General features: G+C 57.1%; 2 protein-coding genes across 2 annotated transcripts in view; one reads left to right on the forward strand and one right to left on the reverse strand.

Moving 5' to 3' along the window:
- Positions 1-13150, forward strand: part of SPIDR (scaffold protein involved in DNA repair) — a 344944-nt gene extending 331794 nt beyond the window's left edge. The window contains exons 17-20 of the mRNA XM_056111030.1: positions 4213-4306; positions 9248-9362; positions 9560-9613; positions 12440-13150. Of these exons, the coding sequence (XP_055967005.1) occupies positions 4213-4306; positions 9248-9362; positions 9560-9613; positions 12440-12580 (404 nt within the window). The 3' untranslated portion in view covers positions 12581-13150. The remainder of the gene's footprint in view (positions 1-4212; positions 4307-9247; positions 9363-9559; positions 9614-12439) is intronic.
- A 444-nt stretch (positions 13151-13594) lies between these two features.
- CEBPD (CCAAT enhancer binding protein delta) lies at positions 13595-14482 on the reverse strand. Its single transcript, XM_056111031.1, has one exon. It carries the CDS (start codon positions 14474-14476, stop codon positions 13784-13786), a length of 693 nt encoding a protein of 230 aa, XP_055967006.1. The 5' UTR covers positions 14477-14482; the 3' UTR covers positions 13595-13783.
- Between the last annotated feature and the right edge of the window lie 1276 nt (positions 14483-15758).

Consider the following 15758-nt stretch of genomic DNA (forward strand, 5'->3'; position numbering starts at 1 on the left):
AAATATGTGTAATCTGGAGTATATGTTCATCTACGAAATATATGTATTTAATGACCTTTGGAAAGCTCAGCCAGAAATGAGTTCCAAAGGATGGCGGGGAAGTAAGTGTACTGGAAACTGTTTCTGTATGTGTAACATTCACTTAAGGGGCACACCTGGAGCCGTCAGGATCCTGCCCTGGGAGCGCCCTGACCTTTGTGCTGGCTCTCTGGCCCTCCCCCCCACCCTTTTGGTTGAGTGTCTGAAGGGTGTGGGGGGCTAGGGTCCAGGCTTCAGCAGCAGGGAGCTATTAAAAGTATTTACTTTGGGGGCTGGTTAAGGACTGGAACACGTGCCCACCTCCCCACCCCACCCAAAGTCCACCTAATGTGACCCTGGGGCCTGTAGGTCAGCAGCACTGCAGGGAGAGTGTGGGAGCCCTGGGGACACTTTCGGGCCACTTCTTCACCCACGTCTCTGACAGAGGAAAGGCTAGCACATGTCTGCCCTGACAGCTTTGGAACCTCTGTTAGGAATTCAGCAGCAACCTGGGCCCACCAGGAGGCCCTCACTGCCCCCTCCCACCCTGCTGTAAACAGATGCACACTCCTTTCTAGCCGCACTATAAGCCTTTCTCGATTTTCTCCTCATCCCTCTGAAGGAATCTTGATTCGATTTGCAGGGACAATGAAATCCGTGGCAGTAGTCTTTTCAAAATCAAGCTGTATTATTTTCGTTTTCTAAAACTCATTCAAGCATGCATTGCATGAACATATTTTAATAAACCAAGCCTAGTTCTCATCATTTTATTTTATCCTCTACTGATAAAGTTCTCCGAATGCTTATTGTAGCAGGCAGTGAGAGCCTGTGCTTCCAGAGTGCAGAGGAGGAGGCTTCTTTTCCCTTAGAAACTCGGGTCATGCCTTTTTCATCGAATGTCTAATGTCACAACTTTTTAAAGAGTGCGGTTTGCCTTATAATACGTATTCATGCTTCGCATTCCAAGGGACTTGGGCATCCTCAGTCCCTTGTTTGAAGTTTCTCCTGCACCTCTCAATCCCTCCGGGGTCAGGTCTAAAATCCAAGCACCTCTGGGTGCTCCGTTTCCCCACCTAGCCTGCTGCGGGCTGTGGGTCTGGCCATAGGCCGCAGGCAGCACTGCCTTCAGAAGCCATCCCTGACCCGAACCCGGCCCCAGGCCTCCTCTACCTCTCAGGGGTCCTTTCTGCTGGTCGGTTTCGTGTCTGGTTTCTGGAGAGCTGCCCCACAGTCCCTCCCCTGCACTCTTGCATAGGCTTTACCAACTCCCACCAGCGCCAGAGTTGGGCCGGCTGGGCCGTGTGGCAAGATGTCAGCCCCTTTTGGGCAGGTGCCATCACCCAAGGCCCCCTACATTCAGATGCGTTCTCGGTATCGTACTTTTTTTTATTTTTGGGTCACACCCGGCAATGCACAGGGGTCACTCCTGGCTCTGCACTCAGGAGTTACTCCTGGCGGTGCTTGGGGGACCATATGGGATGCTGGGAATCGAACCTGGGTTGGCCGCGTGCAAGGCAACCGCCCAACCCACCATGCCATTGTTCCAGCCCTGGAATCATACTTTCTACAGGGGAAGACGGGGACGTGCTCCCACACACGCACTCTGTAGCGTCGCTGAAAACCCTCTGTGCTTTGCTTGCTCGTCTCTCCGTTCCCCTTCACCGCTGACAGCCACCGACCTTCCCACTGCCTCCTGGGTTTAGCCTTTTCCAGAAGGTCATGTAGTTGGAGTCCACGCGGTATGTAGCCATTTGAGGTTGGCTTCAGTAATAATACGCATTCTAGATAGATTCTTCCCTGGCTTTTCTTGGTAGTGCACTTTTAATTCAGTGCTGAATAACATTCCATATTCTTGATGTTCATCTCTTCCCCTCTGGAGTCTATTTCAGTTGCTCCCGGGTTCTGACAAATATGAATAAAGTTGCTCTGACTTCCATGTGGAGGTGCTTGAGTGACCTTCCTTGTTAATCACACTAGGGGGTGTGATTGCTGGGCTTCCTTTTTGAGGAAGCCTTCAGGCCGCACTGCAGCGTGGACGTGTCGTCCTCGTTCCTGCCGTCAGTTAATGAGAATCCCCGTTGCTCCACAGCCTCGCTGGCATTCGATATGGTCACTGCGAGGACCAGGCCATCCTCATAAACATGGGCATGCTACAGCGTCTCCCCTTTTAATTTTCATTTCTCTAATGATCGCCGATGTGCCAGCTGTAGCTCTTTCATGGTTCTGTTAGGTGTTTTGGTTTGGCTTGCTTTTTGTGATGCCAGGGATTGAACCCCAGGCTTCACGTGCCAGGCATTCACCACCCACATTAAGGTTTTTTTTTTAAATGTAGGAGTTCTGCTATATATTCAGCCACTGATTAGGCTGATTGAATTGGGCACAAACTCCACCACGTGAAGGTATTTTTAAACCAGGTTGTTTCAGGTTGTTTGTGTTCTTATTGTTGAGTTGGGTTTTTTCGTTTGGGGCATTGTTGTTGTGATGATCGTTGCTTCCTCCTGGCTCTGCACTCAAGGGTCGCTTCTGGTAGGCTTGGAGACCCGTGTGGTGCCGAGATAGAGCCTGGTTCAGCCACATGCAAAGCCAGCGCCTTGCCCACTGCGCTCTCTGGCCCTCCTGGCTGTTGAGTTTCAAGTATCCTTTGCATGGTTTATTTGGGGTAACAGTGCTTTTCCATATACCTCCTATAGGTATTTCTCCCACATAACATGTCATTTCATGATATTTTTACTTTGTTTTTTCTATCTGCCTGTGAAATTCCTAAGAATAGGAATTTAACTTTCCTCTTCTTTTTTTTCTTTCAGCATACACATTTATCCCACACATGATAGTATTGTTCATTGAACAAATAAGGCATAAGTGCTAAAATGAAGGATAACTAAACTGGAGAAATCACATGAGACAATGCTAACAAACCAATGAGAACATTTCTTTATCCCAGAAATGGAAACTAAAATCAGGAGTTCCTTGTCAGGGAGGCTCTGACTTAGGTAGTCGCCAAGCACTGTGCGGGGAGCTCAGCCTTAGCACATGCCGACTTTGACTCGGGAAGTCCTGAGGGAACCTTCTGGAGGTGCTTCTGCAGCTCTCACACTCATGCTGTCGGACGTGGTAACTCTGCTCGGGGCAGTCTGCCAGGAAAGGCTTCGCACAAAGGGGAGGGAGAGGTTCGCTGCTTCCCTGCTGTTGGCCTCGGCACCGAGTGCTGGGGAGGGCTCAGGGCCTGCATGCATGCTCGGGTGGGGGGTCAGGTTTAAGCCCCCACGCACCGTACCTCCAGGGTGACTCCTCGCACTGACCTGGGAGTAGCCCCCAGCAGCATACTGGCTCTGGTCCACAGATCAGACTCTAATGACAGCAGCAGTAACAACAAAACCCCATGATACTGCGGCCTCAGGGCCGAGATAGGGGTCAGATGGTGGAGCCCGCGACTGGGCCTGCAGTGCCCTCACGGGAGTCCCTCAGCTCTGCCGGGACGGCCCTGAAGGCCACCAGCACCCTGACTGGTCTTGATGGTCTTGATGGCTAAGAGGGGCCCCTGGGCATCTCTGGGGACGGCCCCTGGAAAGGGAAGAAGAAGAAGCTTACACTACGTGTCTGCAGTAGAGAATAGTTTTAGAAACTTTAACATGCCATAGCCTCCTTGACAAGGAATTTTTATTTTAGTTTCCATTTCTTGGATGAAGAAATATTCTCTTTGGTTGGTTAGCATTGTCTCGTGTGATTTCTCCAGTTTAGGTATTCTTCATTTTAGCACTTGTACCTTATTTATTCAGTGGACAATACTATCAAGTCTGGGATATGTGTGTGTTAATCAGACTCTAATGACAGCAGCAGCAACAACAAAACCCCATGATACTGCGGCCTCAGGGCCGAGGTAGGGCTCAGGCGGCGAACTCGCGGCTGGGCCTGCAGTGCCCTCCAGACGAAGACCCTCTCCAGCAGCATTGCAGGGGCTGAGGGACAAACTGCGGTGCTGGCTGGCTGGTCCTGGAAGAAGAACGGAAGATTGGGCAAGAGTGAGAGCGCTCAGTGATGTTTGAGAACGTCTCACTTTTTTCCATTTTGTTTTCACCAGAAGTGATGCTATGAGTGCTTCGGAGTGTTTATATAAACTCAAAGTGAGAGAAGACAACTGGTGGGTGAAACAGGGTGTGGGCGGGCCGCGACTGACTCTGCTCTGCTCGTGCCCAGGCACCGTGGCTGGCGTGGACGAGACCACGGCCTGCTCCTGGCCGGTGTGCAACTGGTGTGGCAGCGGGAGGCTGGAGGAGAACCCCGGGAGCAGGTGAGGGGCAGGGCCGGGAAGGGGCTTCGCACTCCCGCTGGCTGTCTCCCTCAGAAGGACCCCGCCTCCTCCTCGGCCCTGTGTTCCCGATAGGGTTGCAAAGGGAAAGCGGGGGCCAAGGGGGAAGCCCAGCAGGCTGTCTCCTGGTCCTCTGAGGAGTGAGACTCTCCCAGGCCCCCGTGAGCGGGCTCTTTGCTCCTGGGGCCTCCGTGCCCCTCCTGACCCGAGCCAGATCCTCTCAGGTTCACCAGGTCCATTGCTGGGCTTCCCAAGTTGTCCTCACCACAGGATTTCCGTTTTGCTTGCTTCCTCTTTTTAGTTTTGTGAGACAGATTGTGCTGGGGATGGAACTCGGGGCCTTTTAATGCTCGCCTTGTGTCCTACCACTTGCGTGACCCGTGGGCCCCACTTTTCCTCCTAAGAGGCCGTGGGACGCCCAGAGACAGAGAAGGGGGAGTGCTTGTCTTGCACAGGACTGGGTGTGGGCCGGCACCCTCTGCCTCTGCCTCCCCCACCCCCAGGAGGAAGAGGAGGAGGAAGGCAAGCATACCTCCCTGATGCCACCTTTGCTGGGGGCCTGATGTATAAACACGTCATCACCGGCTCGTATTAGAAAGACAAGTGTGGATTCTTAGTTTACTTGGTACTAGTAACAAGCGTGAATGCTGGTCATAAGAAGTAAACTTTCCCTGAAATTTGCTTATAAATGGACGGACAGGGAGGGTGTCATGCTGAGTGAAATGAGGCAGGAGGAGAGGGACAGGTATAGAATGACTGCCAGGGAAATCGGGTTAGGAGGACTGGTCAGTGGCCAGATCTAACCACAAGTGTGTGTGGGGCTGAGGGTAAGACAGAGAAGAGACCAGGATAACAATAATAGCTGGGAATGATCACGCTGGACAAGAGCTGAGTATTAAAAGTAGGTACAGGGATATTCTTAATAACCTTTCAATATCAATATTGCGAACCACAGTGCCCAAAAGGGGAACAAGCGGTGTGTGTGTGGGGGGGGGGGGGGGGGTGTGCTGGTGGGGACGGGAGGGAACCTGGGGACACTGGTGGTGGGAAACGCCCCCTGGTCGAGGGACAGGGGTTGGGATACTCTGGCTGGAATCCAATCAGGAACAGCTTTGTAAGGGTCTGTCTCACAGTGATGTAATAAAAAGTTTTTTTAAAAAAGCAGTTTTTCGATTCACCCTCCCAGACAGTTAACTCTCAGGGAAACTTTACCCCGATACCAAAAGACAAACACACCACTAAAAAATAAGACTGTAGTTCTGTATCCCTAATGCATATAGATGCGAAGATTTAGCAATATATTAGCAAACCAAATCTAAAGTACATCCAAAGGATCATACATGACCTAGTAGGATTTTTTTTTTTATTTATTTTTTTTATTTTTTTTTTTTAATTTATTTATTGAATCACTGTGGGAAAGGTTACAAAGCTTTCAGGTTTATGTCTCAGTCATGCAAATATCAAACACATTTCCCTTTACCAATACTTATTTTTTCCCATGAAGAACCCCAATAAAACCCCACCCCCCACCCCTCCCCGTCCCTGTGAGGCAGATGAATTCTAGTTAACACTCTATCCGCTTTGATTAGATTGTTTCAATAAAAGATTCGCCACTATTATTTAGAGTTTACCCCCCCCCCAAATCAGACATGCTGAAAAAGCATTGTGAAGTGATTTGCTTTCTACAGCTGGGTTCAAGAATTAAATGTTGGTTTTGGATTTCTGCTATTTTACCTATTGACCCTGGAAGTATTTCTACTGAAAGTCAGATAGTTAAGAAATTGGTTTCTGTGTTCTGGAGTCGTGGCCGTGCTGGAGAGCCGCTCGTGGGGGGCAACTGGTGGCCTCGGTAGGGCGTGAAGGGCGGAGCGAAACGCCCCCCTTCCCATGAGGTTTTAGTCGCCCCCACACTCCCGGCTCATACCTGCTGTCCACAAGGCTCCCATGTGGCCGCCATCTTTCTTTCCAGAGAGGAGAGGGCGAATGGGGCAACACCCTTTCCCCTCCGGCAGACTTGATGGCCTGGATCAATGCATAGTCCGTTCACTTTTCTGCTCCAAGCTGCTGGGTTCTGCATTAAGTCCTTGTGCTTCTGGGGCCGTGGCTGTGCTGGAGAGCCGCTCGTGGGGGGCAACTGGTGACCTCGGTAGGGCGTGAAGGACGGACCGGAACGCCCCCCTTCCCATGAAGTTTTAGTCGCCCCCACACCCCCGGCTCATACCTGCTGTCCACAAGGCTCCCATGTGGCCGCCATCTTTCTTTCCAGAGGGAGGAGGGCGGAAGGGAGCAACACCCTTTCCCCTCTGGGCAGAAATGATTGCCTGGATTAACGCATAGTCCTTTCACTTTTCTGCTCCAAGCTGCTGGGTTCTGCATTAAGCCCTTGTGCTTCTGGGGCTTTGGCCGTGCTGGAGAGCCGCTCGTGGGGGGCAACTGGTGACCTCGGTAGGGCGTGAAGGACGGACCGGAACGCCCCCCTTCCCATGAGGTTTTAGTCGCCCCCACACCCCCGGCTCATACCTGCTGTCCACAAGGCTCCCATGTGGCCGCCATCTTTCTTTCCAGAGAGGAGAGGGCGTAGTAGGATTTTTTTTTAATTTTGGGTCACACCTATTAATGTTCATGGAGTATTCCTGGCTCTGCACTTACGGGTCAGTCCTGGCGATGCTCAGAGGACATATGGGTTGCTGGGGACCAAACCTGGTTGGCCACATGCAAGGCAAGTGCCCTACCCACTGTACTATCGCTGGCCCCAGACCAAGTAGGATTTATCCCAGAGATTCATGGATGGTTTCATGTACAGAAGTCATCAACATAATATACCATATCAATACAAGGAAAAATGAAAACTATGAGCATATCAGCAGATACAGAAAACAAGATCCAACACCTGTTCATGACAAAGATTAGCAAGAAAGTGGGGATAGAAGGAACTTTTCTCAGTATAACTGAAACCGTTTACTCTGAACCAACAGCTAATATCATACTCAATAGTAAAAAAACTTAAAGCCTTTCCTCTAAGATTAGGCACAAGACAAAGTTACACACTCTCACCACTAGAATAGTCAATATAGTATTGGAAGTGGAAGTTCTTGCCATAAACAATCAGACAAGAAGGGGAAATTAAGGGCATCCAGATGGGAAGAGAAGCCAGACTATCGCTATTTGCAGATGACACAATCCTCTGCTTAGAAAACCCCGAAGATAACCAAAAACCAAAAACAAAAACCTCCTAGAAACTATAAACAGGATGCACAAGCAGCCTACAGAAATTCATGACATTTCTCTACAGTGATAAAAGAATACATAAAAAATAAAACCCGTTCACAATCACACCCCAGAAAAAATCAAGTACTTGGGAATCAATGTAATGACATAAAAGACTTATACAAAGAAAACTATAAATCACAACTAAAGGAAATGAGAGAAGACACAAGAAAATGGAAACACATTCCCCGTTCATGGACAGGAGGAATTTGCATTGGGAAAATGACGATCCTACCCAAAGCACTACAGATATTGAGGCCGTCCCTGTGAAAATACACACGGCAGGCTTTTCCCCCCTAGAGAAGTCTGTTCTCTCTTGAATTTCTCTTTCTCTCCTTTCCTGCTTTTCTAAGTAAGTTTCTTCCAATTAAAACCTTTCGCCTCACTAAAAGGATAAGTAAATAAGACAGATGCATTTTGCAAAGACGTAGACAAAATGCTGCTGAAATGTATATGGTGTAGTAGAACTTCCCAAGCAGCCAAGGCAAATGTAGGAAAAAAGAAGACGGGAGGCTCTTCTCTTGCAAACTTTGTATTTCAAGGCTATGATAGTAAAACGGTGTGATGCTGGGATAAAGACGGACTTTCAGGCCCGTGAGACGGAAGTGAGAGCCCAGCGTCAGCCCACAGGCTTATGGTCAGCTCATTTTCAGCAGAGGCGCTAAGAGCATGAACTGGACCAGGGAAACCTCTTCAGCACATGGTGCAGGGGAAACTGGTCAGTCACGTGGAATGAAATGAATTCAAACCTCCAACTTACTCCATGCACAGTAGTTATTCAAAATGGATTAAAAGCCTTGGTGTCAGACCAGAATCCATGAATTGTATTGAGAAAACTAGTCAGAACTCTCCATGCCATTGAGTCTAGAGGAATCTCTGATTCATTGCCAGTAGCTAAGCGTATAGAAGCAAAGATAAACAAAGAAGATAAACTCTATCAGACCAAGAAGCTCTGCATCATAAAAGCAATCCTGACAATAAAAAGACTGGAGGCAAATATTTGCCGACAGTCCTTCTCACTGACTAAGGGTTAATTTCCAAGACACACAAAACCGTGGTGAAGCCTGTCAGCAGGTAGAGCACTTGCCTGGCATGTTCCTGGCCTGGGTTTGAACCCTGACATTCCGTATGGCCCCCCAAGCCTGCCTTCCGGAGTAAGCCCACGCACTGCCCCCCAAAAATGAGCAGCAGAAAGTGGCAGTGAGACGTGGGGGCAGGCAAGATGGGGACTGAGTCAGTGGGGAGCGAGAGGCATCCAGTTGGGGTAAGATGGCGTGCATGAGCCCACCCGCCATTGGCCGCTTTATAAACTACATCCTGGTGACCTAGGGGAACGGGTCAGGGTGTTGTTCTCCTTTGTTCAGTTAGACAGGAAGCAGCCTTCCATCCTTGGCCCCAAAGATCCTAACTGCACTCCTGCGAGGTTTGCGCAGCTGGCGCCTTCTCTGCCTCAGTGTCCCCCTCGCCTCTGGCCACAGCCCTCCCTAAAGCCGTGATGTCTATCCTCAGAGGAGCTTGCTAGCCCTGGGCAACGCCCTCGGCCAGAGCTGCTGCTCGCCTGTGGCTCAGGTCTAGGTTTCTGCAGGGAGCGTCCCCTGGGCCAGCGTCACTGACCCGTGCTGTCTCTGGTCTCTTCCGCACGCTCCTGAACTTCAGCGGGGCCTTCTCCTGCGGGAGCTGCGGCCGTCGGCTCACCTCCCCTCTGCTCAGAAGGCACCTGCAGGTCTTCCTGCACTGCCCCTCCTGCCCGCGGGCCACAGTGAAGGTCAAGGTAGGCTGGCCGGGGCCCAGGACTCCCGGCGGGCGGTGGGGGCTCACCTTCGGGACCGGAGGCCTGTGTTAGCTGGGAGCTCGCGCTCAGGAAGAGAAGGCAGGTGGCTTGACTCAAGCATGCAGATGTTGAGTCCTGGGGGCTGGCGCGAACACATCCCCCCGAGCCAGCCTGACCCAGCCTCTGTTGTGTTGCAGCTGTTACAGAGCAGTATCTCGTCTCTCCTGCAGTCGGCTGTCTGCGAGGAGGGGGTAAGTCAGCCCGCTGTGCCCGAGGAGGGGGTAAGTCAGCCCACTGTGCCCGCCCGCCCGGGGCCAGGTTAGTGATCACCCCAGGCAGACCGTCCGCTGTGCAGGCAGTGTTCAGCGGCCCGCAGACAGTGGGCGCACGCTTAGCCTTCGGACGAGCCCCACTCTGGACGAGGAGATTGTCCTTTCCCGGCCAGAGGCAGCGGGTGCGCTGCCATGGCTTCATCTCGTTGGGGTCTCGAGCTGCCCCGTCCCCTGGGCATGGTCACGTATGTGAAGCCAGGGGTCCAATCTGGGGCGGCCCCTGTAAGCAAACCCTCTGCTGCCGTCCTGTCTCAGGCCCCGAGGGAGAGAGCTTGGAACGTCCTCGCGATGGTAGGTCAGTGTCAGCAGGGGGGGCGGAGAGGGTCGGGCAGTGCAGGAGCACCTGGGGAATGAGCCACGACCACGCCCCTCCTTCCACCTCTGCCAGCCACCATCCTCCTCTCCTCAGCGTGGCTGGGCCCTGTCAGGTGCAGGCCAGTCTCCCAGCCGTGGGCCCCCCAGGAGTGGCACTTGGGCTCAGGGAGCTCATCACGGGCAGTCGCGGACAGACAGGCCCGCTGTCTAGGGCCCCAGAGACGGGCCCGGCACAATGAGCTTCCTCTGTGGGTGGCTTGTGCTTCCCACACGTTTCACCATCCCACGCTGACAGCATTTATTAATTGAATACAGTTATTCTTGATTTTACGGTTGCCCTGAAAATAGGGCAGGGGGCTTTGTTTTGATGGCATTTTTTCCGAGTCAGAAGTTTTTGTTTCGATAAAATCAGGGTCACCCATTCCATGCACCTATGTGTGCAAAGCTAAATGGTGAGAGGCAGCAGAGAAGCTTGTCTCCCTCCTGCCTCGGCGCCTACAGCTCTGCACAGCCCTTCGCTCCTTGCCAGGGCACTCCAGACACACGTCCCTATGCCAGTGTTGCTCCGTATGTGTAGAGGCTGAGAACCATCATCTGTAGCCCCAAAGTAGTGAGGCATTCGTTCTAGTGGACACCTGTGTTCATCGTCACCCTTAGTGAAGTGTCCGAGATAAGCAAACACCCAAATGCCTGAATAGAGATGAATGAAGAAGCTGCGTGTGTGTGTGTGTGTGTGTGTGTGTGTGTGTGTGTGTGTGTGGAAGGGAATACTATGCAGCTCTCATAACAGAATCATACAATCTGCGGCAACTGGAACGAGAGGAAGTCATGCTGAGTAGTCAGAGGAAAGGGTTAGGCACAGAATCATCTCCCTTATGCGTGGGATGCACAGCAAGGGAACAGCAAAGGCCCGAAGACTGCACAGCGGAGTTTGGGAGAGGGGGATTCAAAACGGAAAAGCACTGGCCTGCCAGTCCGGGTGCCGTGTGCCCACAGCGAGAGGTTGGAGGCCGTGCCCTGCCACCCCCGGATGGCCAGCAGGGGTCTTGCCCCACCGCCTCCCCGGGGGCGCCCCTTCCCCCGCGTCCCGTGTGAGCCGCCATCGGCCCTCTGGACCTCTCAGCCTCTTAACTCTGCTCCCTCGCCTGTCTCGCTGCATTGACCCAGTGCTGACCTGACTCCCAGTGAGGAACCCCAAGCCAGAGAATCGCCCTCCGCGCACACCGAGCTCCCAGACGGGGCCTTTGTCTCTGCTCTGCTGGGCTTGATGTCCGGCCACCAGCTGAGCCACCCTCGGCCCCTGGCAGCCCCGTGTCTCTGCTGCCAGTCTGCCCTGGGCCTGCGTGTGTGGCAGTTCTGGAGATGCAGACCTGGCCGAGCACTGTCCTGAGAGCCCAGCACCGGGGTCGCTCGGTGCCCACTGGCTGCAGCCTTCGTGAGAAACCAGCCTCGGCCTTGCCAGGGCATGTTGGTGGCGGAAGGGGTGCGTTCAGCTGCAGAGGAGGCGCTGCAGAGGTTTCTCAAGTGTTTTGCGCCCTGGAGAAGGGTGAGGCACTCCTGCAAGCGGCAGCACAGGAATTTCTGGTAGGACGCATCGCCCTGTGGGACAGAGGCGAGGCTTCCCAGCGGGCCGGGGAGAACAGGTTCTGGGCTTTGACGGAGGAGGGCCCTTCACGTCTGCTGCCCTGCTGCCCCGTGTCCCCGCTTCTCACCTGCAGGTGAGACTCGCCTGGGGCCGGCCAGTAGCCCTGGTGCTCCTCACACGGAAGGTGACAGAGGGCGGTGTTTGGTCAGGCCGGCACGGAGCAGGAAATCCTTTGATCAGTGTTGCCGGCGTGGGAAAGTCTCCCAGAGGGTGTGAAGGGGCACGTGCCCACCGCACCCCCAGCTAGGACCGAGGCGGGACCCTGTGTACACCCTTCCCAGGCTCGCTCCTTCTCAGCGATAGCTTTGCACACACGTGTGTGTGCAGGTCTTTGTAGGTGTGCACGCGGGGAGTGTGTGTAGGTGTGTGCAAGACGTGTGTGCACACGATGTGTGTGCAGATGTGTGCACAGGTATGTGTGCACATGTGTGCAGGTGTGTCTGCAGGTGTGTGTGTGCACAGGTGTGTGTGTGTGTGTGTGTGGGCACAGGCGAATATACAGGTTTGTCCACAGGGCTGGGAGCTTGTGTTGTGGGGCTGGCACTCGCCCCTCTCTTGCTCCTGTAGGGAGGGTTCGGTTCGGTCAGCTGAGTGTTCCTTGCTGTGCCATCATCCGCAGGACTGCTCCCCCCACCCCCGCCCCCCCCAGAGAGGAAGGTGCCGGGCAGGGGAGACGGTGTCCACACTGCTCTCTGGGGCCCTGTTGCCTGGAACAGATCGTCCAGAGCCAATCACTTGCTTTAACCAGCATGCTTTTTTTTTCCCCCCCTTTTAAATCACTGCAGACTTATGAAGTGAATAGTGTCCTCGGAAAGGAGGTGGGGTTGCTGAATTGTTTTGTGCAGTCGAGAACCACCCACCCGGCCAGCTGCATTGGATTGGAGGAAATCGAGCTTCTGGGAGCCGAAAGAGCCTCTCTGGAATGACACGGTTGTCACAGGATCTGTGAACTTTGCCATGTGGCCGCCAGGATGGTGGCAGCGGTTTGAGTAGTTATTTGTTAACCATGGGCCGACTTAGTGTGTTTTATGGTCTTGAAATGGAGCTTCAGTTTTTTCTGGGGGACTCTGGTGGTAAAATTTTGCAAACTAGATTCTATTTCTACAGTTTATATTCTGACTACATTGCTGCAAGCCTGGCAGCCTGGCCTTGGAAGCTTAAATAAGCTGGAGGCTTCGCTTAGGCAAGAACGTTACTACAGCAGAACTTTTTGTTCAGTTACAACTTTAAAATGTTTGAAATTGGGGGGAGGGGCGGGGAGAGTTCCAGGGCCACGCTGGAGTTCCCGGTTGGGCCCCCTTGGCCTTGCGGCCCTGCGCACCAGCAGGAAGGGCCCCTCCCGGCCCAGGCCCAGGCGGCAGTAGCCCCCGGCCGGAGGACAGGACGCGGTCCAGGTTTTTAATCCACAAGTCAACAGCGTTTTTCTGGCCCCTCATATTGCCCAGTATTTGTCCTCTGTCTGCGACTGTTGGAGTACAATAAATACCCGAACTCAGCACTTCGCAGTTCCCTGTTTCGGGGCGCCCGCCGGAGAGGCGCCGCCGCGCCCACCCACGCGCGCCGGACTTGGAGCGCCGGCCGGCCGGGTGGGCTTGTGCGGGGGCTCGAGCGCGTCCCCCGCGAGACCGCGGAGCCGGCCAGCCGGTCCTTGCCGACCGAGGGAAGCGCCAGGTCGGCCTCCAGGTCCACCACCGGGGCACAGGGCTAGAGGTCGGGGGTCCGGCTGTCCTGCCACCCCCGCGCAATCCCCCGGCCTTAGCGCCCCGAGCCGGCCCGGCCGCGGTGAGAGCGGCGAGAAGTGGGCCGCGCCCGCGAGCCGGGGACCCTCCGCGCCGCTGCCCGCCCGCCCCCCGGAGCACCCCGCGACCCCGGCGCCTCCCCGCGACCCGGCGAAGAGCCGCCCCGGGCGGGCCGCGTCCCGGCCAACACAGGGAGCGGGAGCGGTTTCACCAGTCTTTATTCTTACAAACGCGGTTCCAAAGTCTCGTATAAAAACGGGAGCGTGCTCAGTCTCTGCGTCTCGCGGCAGTCCGTCCGCGCGCCCCGCGGCACCCACGCGCGGCGGCGGCGGCGAGCGTCCCTGCTCCTCCAATAACTTAGGGGCGGGCGGGCGGGCGCGCGCGCCGGGGTCACCGGCCGTCGGCCGCGCCGGGCAGGAAGGGCGCGCCGGGCAGCTGCTTGAAGAACTGGCGCAGGCCGGCCAGGTCGCGCGTGAGCTGCTCCACGCGCTGGTGCAGCTTCTCGTTCTCGGCCGACAGCTCCACCAGCTTCTGCTGCATCTCCTGGTTGCGCCGCTTGGCCTTGTCGCGGCTCTTGCGCACGGCGATGTTGTTGCGCTCGCGCCGCTGCCGGTACTCGGGGCTGCCGCGGTCCGGGCCGCGCTTGGCCGCCGCCAGCGCCGCCTTGTCGCGCGCGGGCGCGGGCGCGGGCGCGGGGCTGGCGCGCGGCGGCTCGGGCGACGCGGGCGGCGTGGGCGCGGCCAGGCTGACCACCGTCTGCGCGCACGCCGCCACCTGCGCGGGCAGCAGCGAGCCGGCCGCGTCCCCCGCCCAGGCGGGCTCGCGCTTGAGCGGCCGCGGCGCGCCGGGGCCCGGGCCCAGCAGCTCCAGCGCGCCCGCCTTGTGGTTGCTGTTGAACAGGTCGGCGAAGAGCTCGTCGTGGCACAGCTCCAGCGTGGGCACGGCCGCCATGGAGTCGATGTAGGCGCTGAAGTCGATGGCGCCCTCGTCGTCGTCCATCGCGGGCTCGGGCGCGCGCGCCGCCTTGCCCGCGCCCAGGCCCAGGCCCGCGGGCGCGTCCAGGCTGAAGAGCGCCGCGCTCATGGCGCCGTCGGGCCGCGGCCGCCGCCCGCGCGCGCCTTTTCTACCCGCGCCCGCGCGCCTGCCGGGAACGGCCCGCCCGCCGCCCGCCCCTTCCTGCCGCGGCCGGCCCGCCCCGCGCCGGGCCCTGGCCCCGGGCCCGCCGCGGGCCCCGCGCCCGGACCCCGCCCCTGCCCGCGCCCCGGGGGCCGCGCGCCCGCGACCCTCCTGCGGACCCCGCGCCCGCACTGCCCGCCGGAGGCCGCGCGCCCCGGGGCCCCCAAGGGCGGGGGGCCGTGCGTCCCCTCCCCCGGGAGAGGGGCCGCGCGTCCCGGCCGGGAGAGGGTCCGTGCGTCCCGGCTAGGGACACGGTCCGTGCGTCCCGGCCGGGAGAAGGGCCGTGCGTCCGCCCCGGGAGAAGGATCGGTGCGTCCCGCCCGGGAGAGGGTCCGTGTGTCCCTGCCAGGGAGAGGGTCTGTGCGTCTGCCCCGAGAGAGGGGCCGTGCGTCCCGCCCGGGCGAGGGTCCGTGCGTCCCGCCAAGTAGAGGGTCCGTGCGTCCCGGCCGGGAGAGGGTCCGTGTGTCCCGGCCAGGGAGAGGGTTCGTGCGTCTGCCCCGAGAGAGGGTCCATGCGTCCGCCCCCGGAGAGGATCGGTGCGTCCCGCCCGGGAGAGGGTCTGTGCGTCCCGGCCAGGGACAGGGTCCGTGCGTCTGCCCCGAGAGAGGGGCCGTGCGTCCCGGCCAGGGAGAGGGTCCGTACGTCCGCCCCCGGAGAGGATCGGTGCGTCCCGCCCGGGAGAGGGTCTGTGCGTCCCGGCCAGGGACAGGGTCCGTGCGTCTGCCCCGAGAGAGGGGCCGTGCGTCCCTCCCCCCCCCCCCCACTCCCCCGGGAGAGGGGCCGTACGTCCCGGCCGGGAGAGGGTCCGTACGTCCGCCCCGGAGAGGATCGGTGCGTCCCGCCCGGGGGAGGGTCCGTGCGTCCCGGCCAGGGATAGGGTCCGTGCGTCCCGCCCCCCCGGGAGAAGGGCCGTGCGTCCCCCCCCCACCGGCAGAGGGTTCGTGCGTCCCGCCCGGGAGAGGGTCCGTGCGTCCGCCCCGGGAGAGGGGCCTGCGTCCCGGCCGGGAGAGGGTCTGTGCGTCTGCCCCGAGAGAGGGGCCGTGCGTCCCGCCCCCCGGGGAGAGGGTCCCTGCGTCCCGCCAAGTAGAGGATCCGTGCGTCCCTGCCAGGGAGAGGGTCTGTGCGTCTGCCCCGAGAGAGGGTCCATGCGTCCGCCCCCGGAGAGGATCGGTGCGTCCCGCCCGGGAGA

Source organism: Sorex fumeus, unplaced genomic scaffold (assembly GCF_029834395.1).
Source record: "Sorex fumeus unplaced genomic scaffold, SorFum_2.1 ptg000002l, whole genome shotgun sequence".
Lineage (NCBI taxonomy): Eukaryota > Metazoa > Chordata > Mammalia > Eulipotyphla > Soricidae > Sorex > Sorex fumeus.

Bases quoted from the DNA above. Each gene is read 5' to 3' on its own strand.
- CEBPD (XM_056111031.1), bottom strand. From the start codon at position 14,476: ATGAGCGCGGCGCTCTTCAGCCTGGACGCGCCCGCGGGCCTGGGCCTG.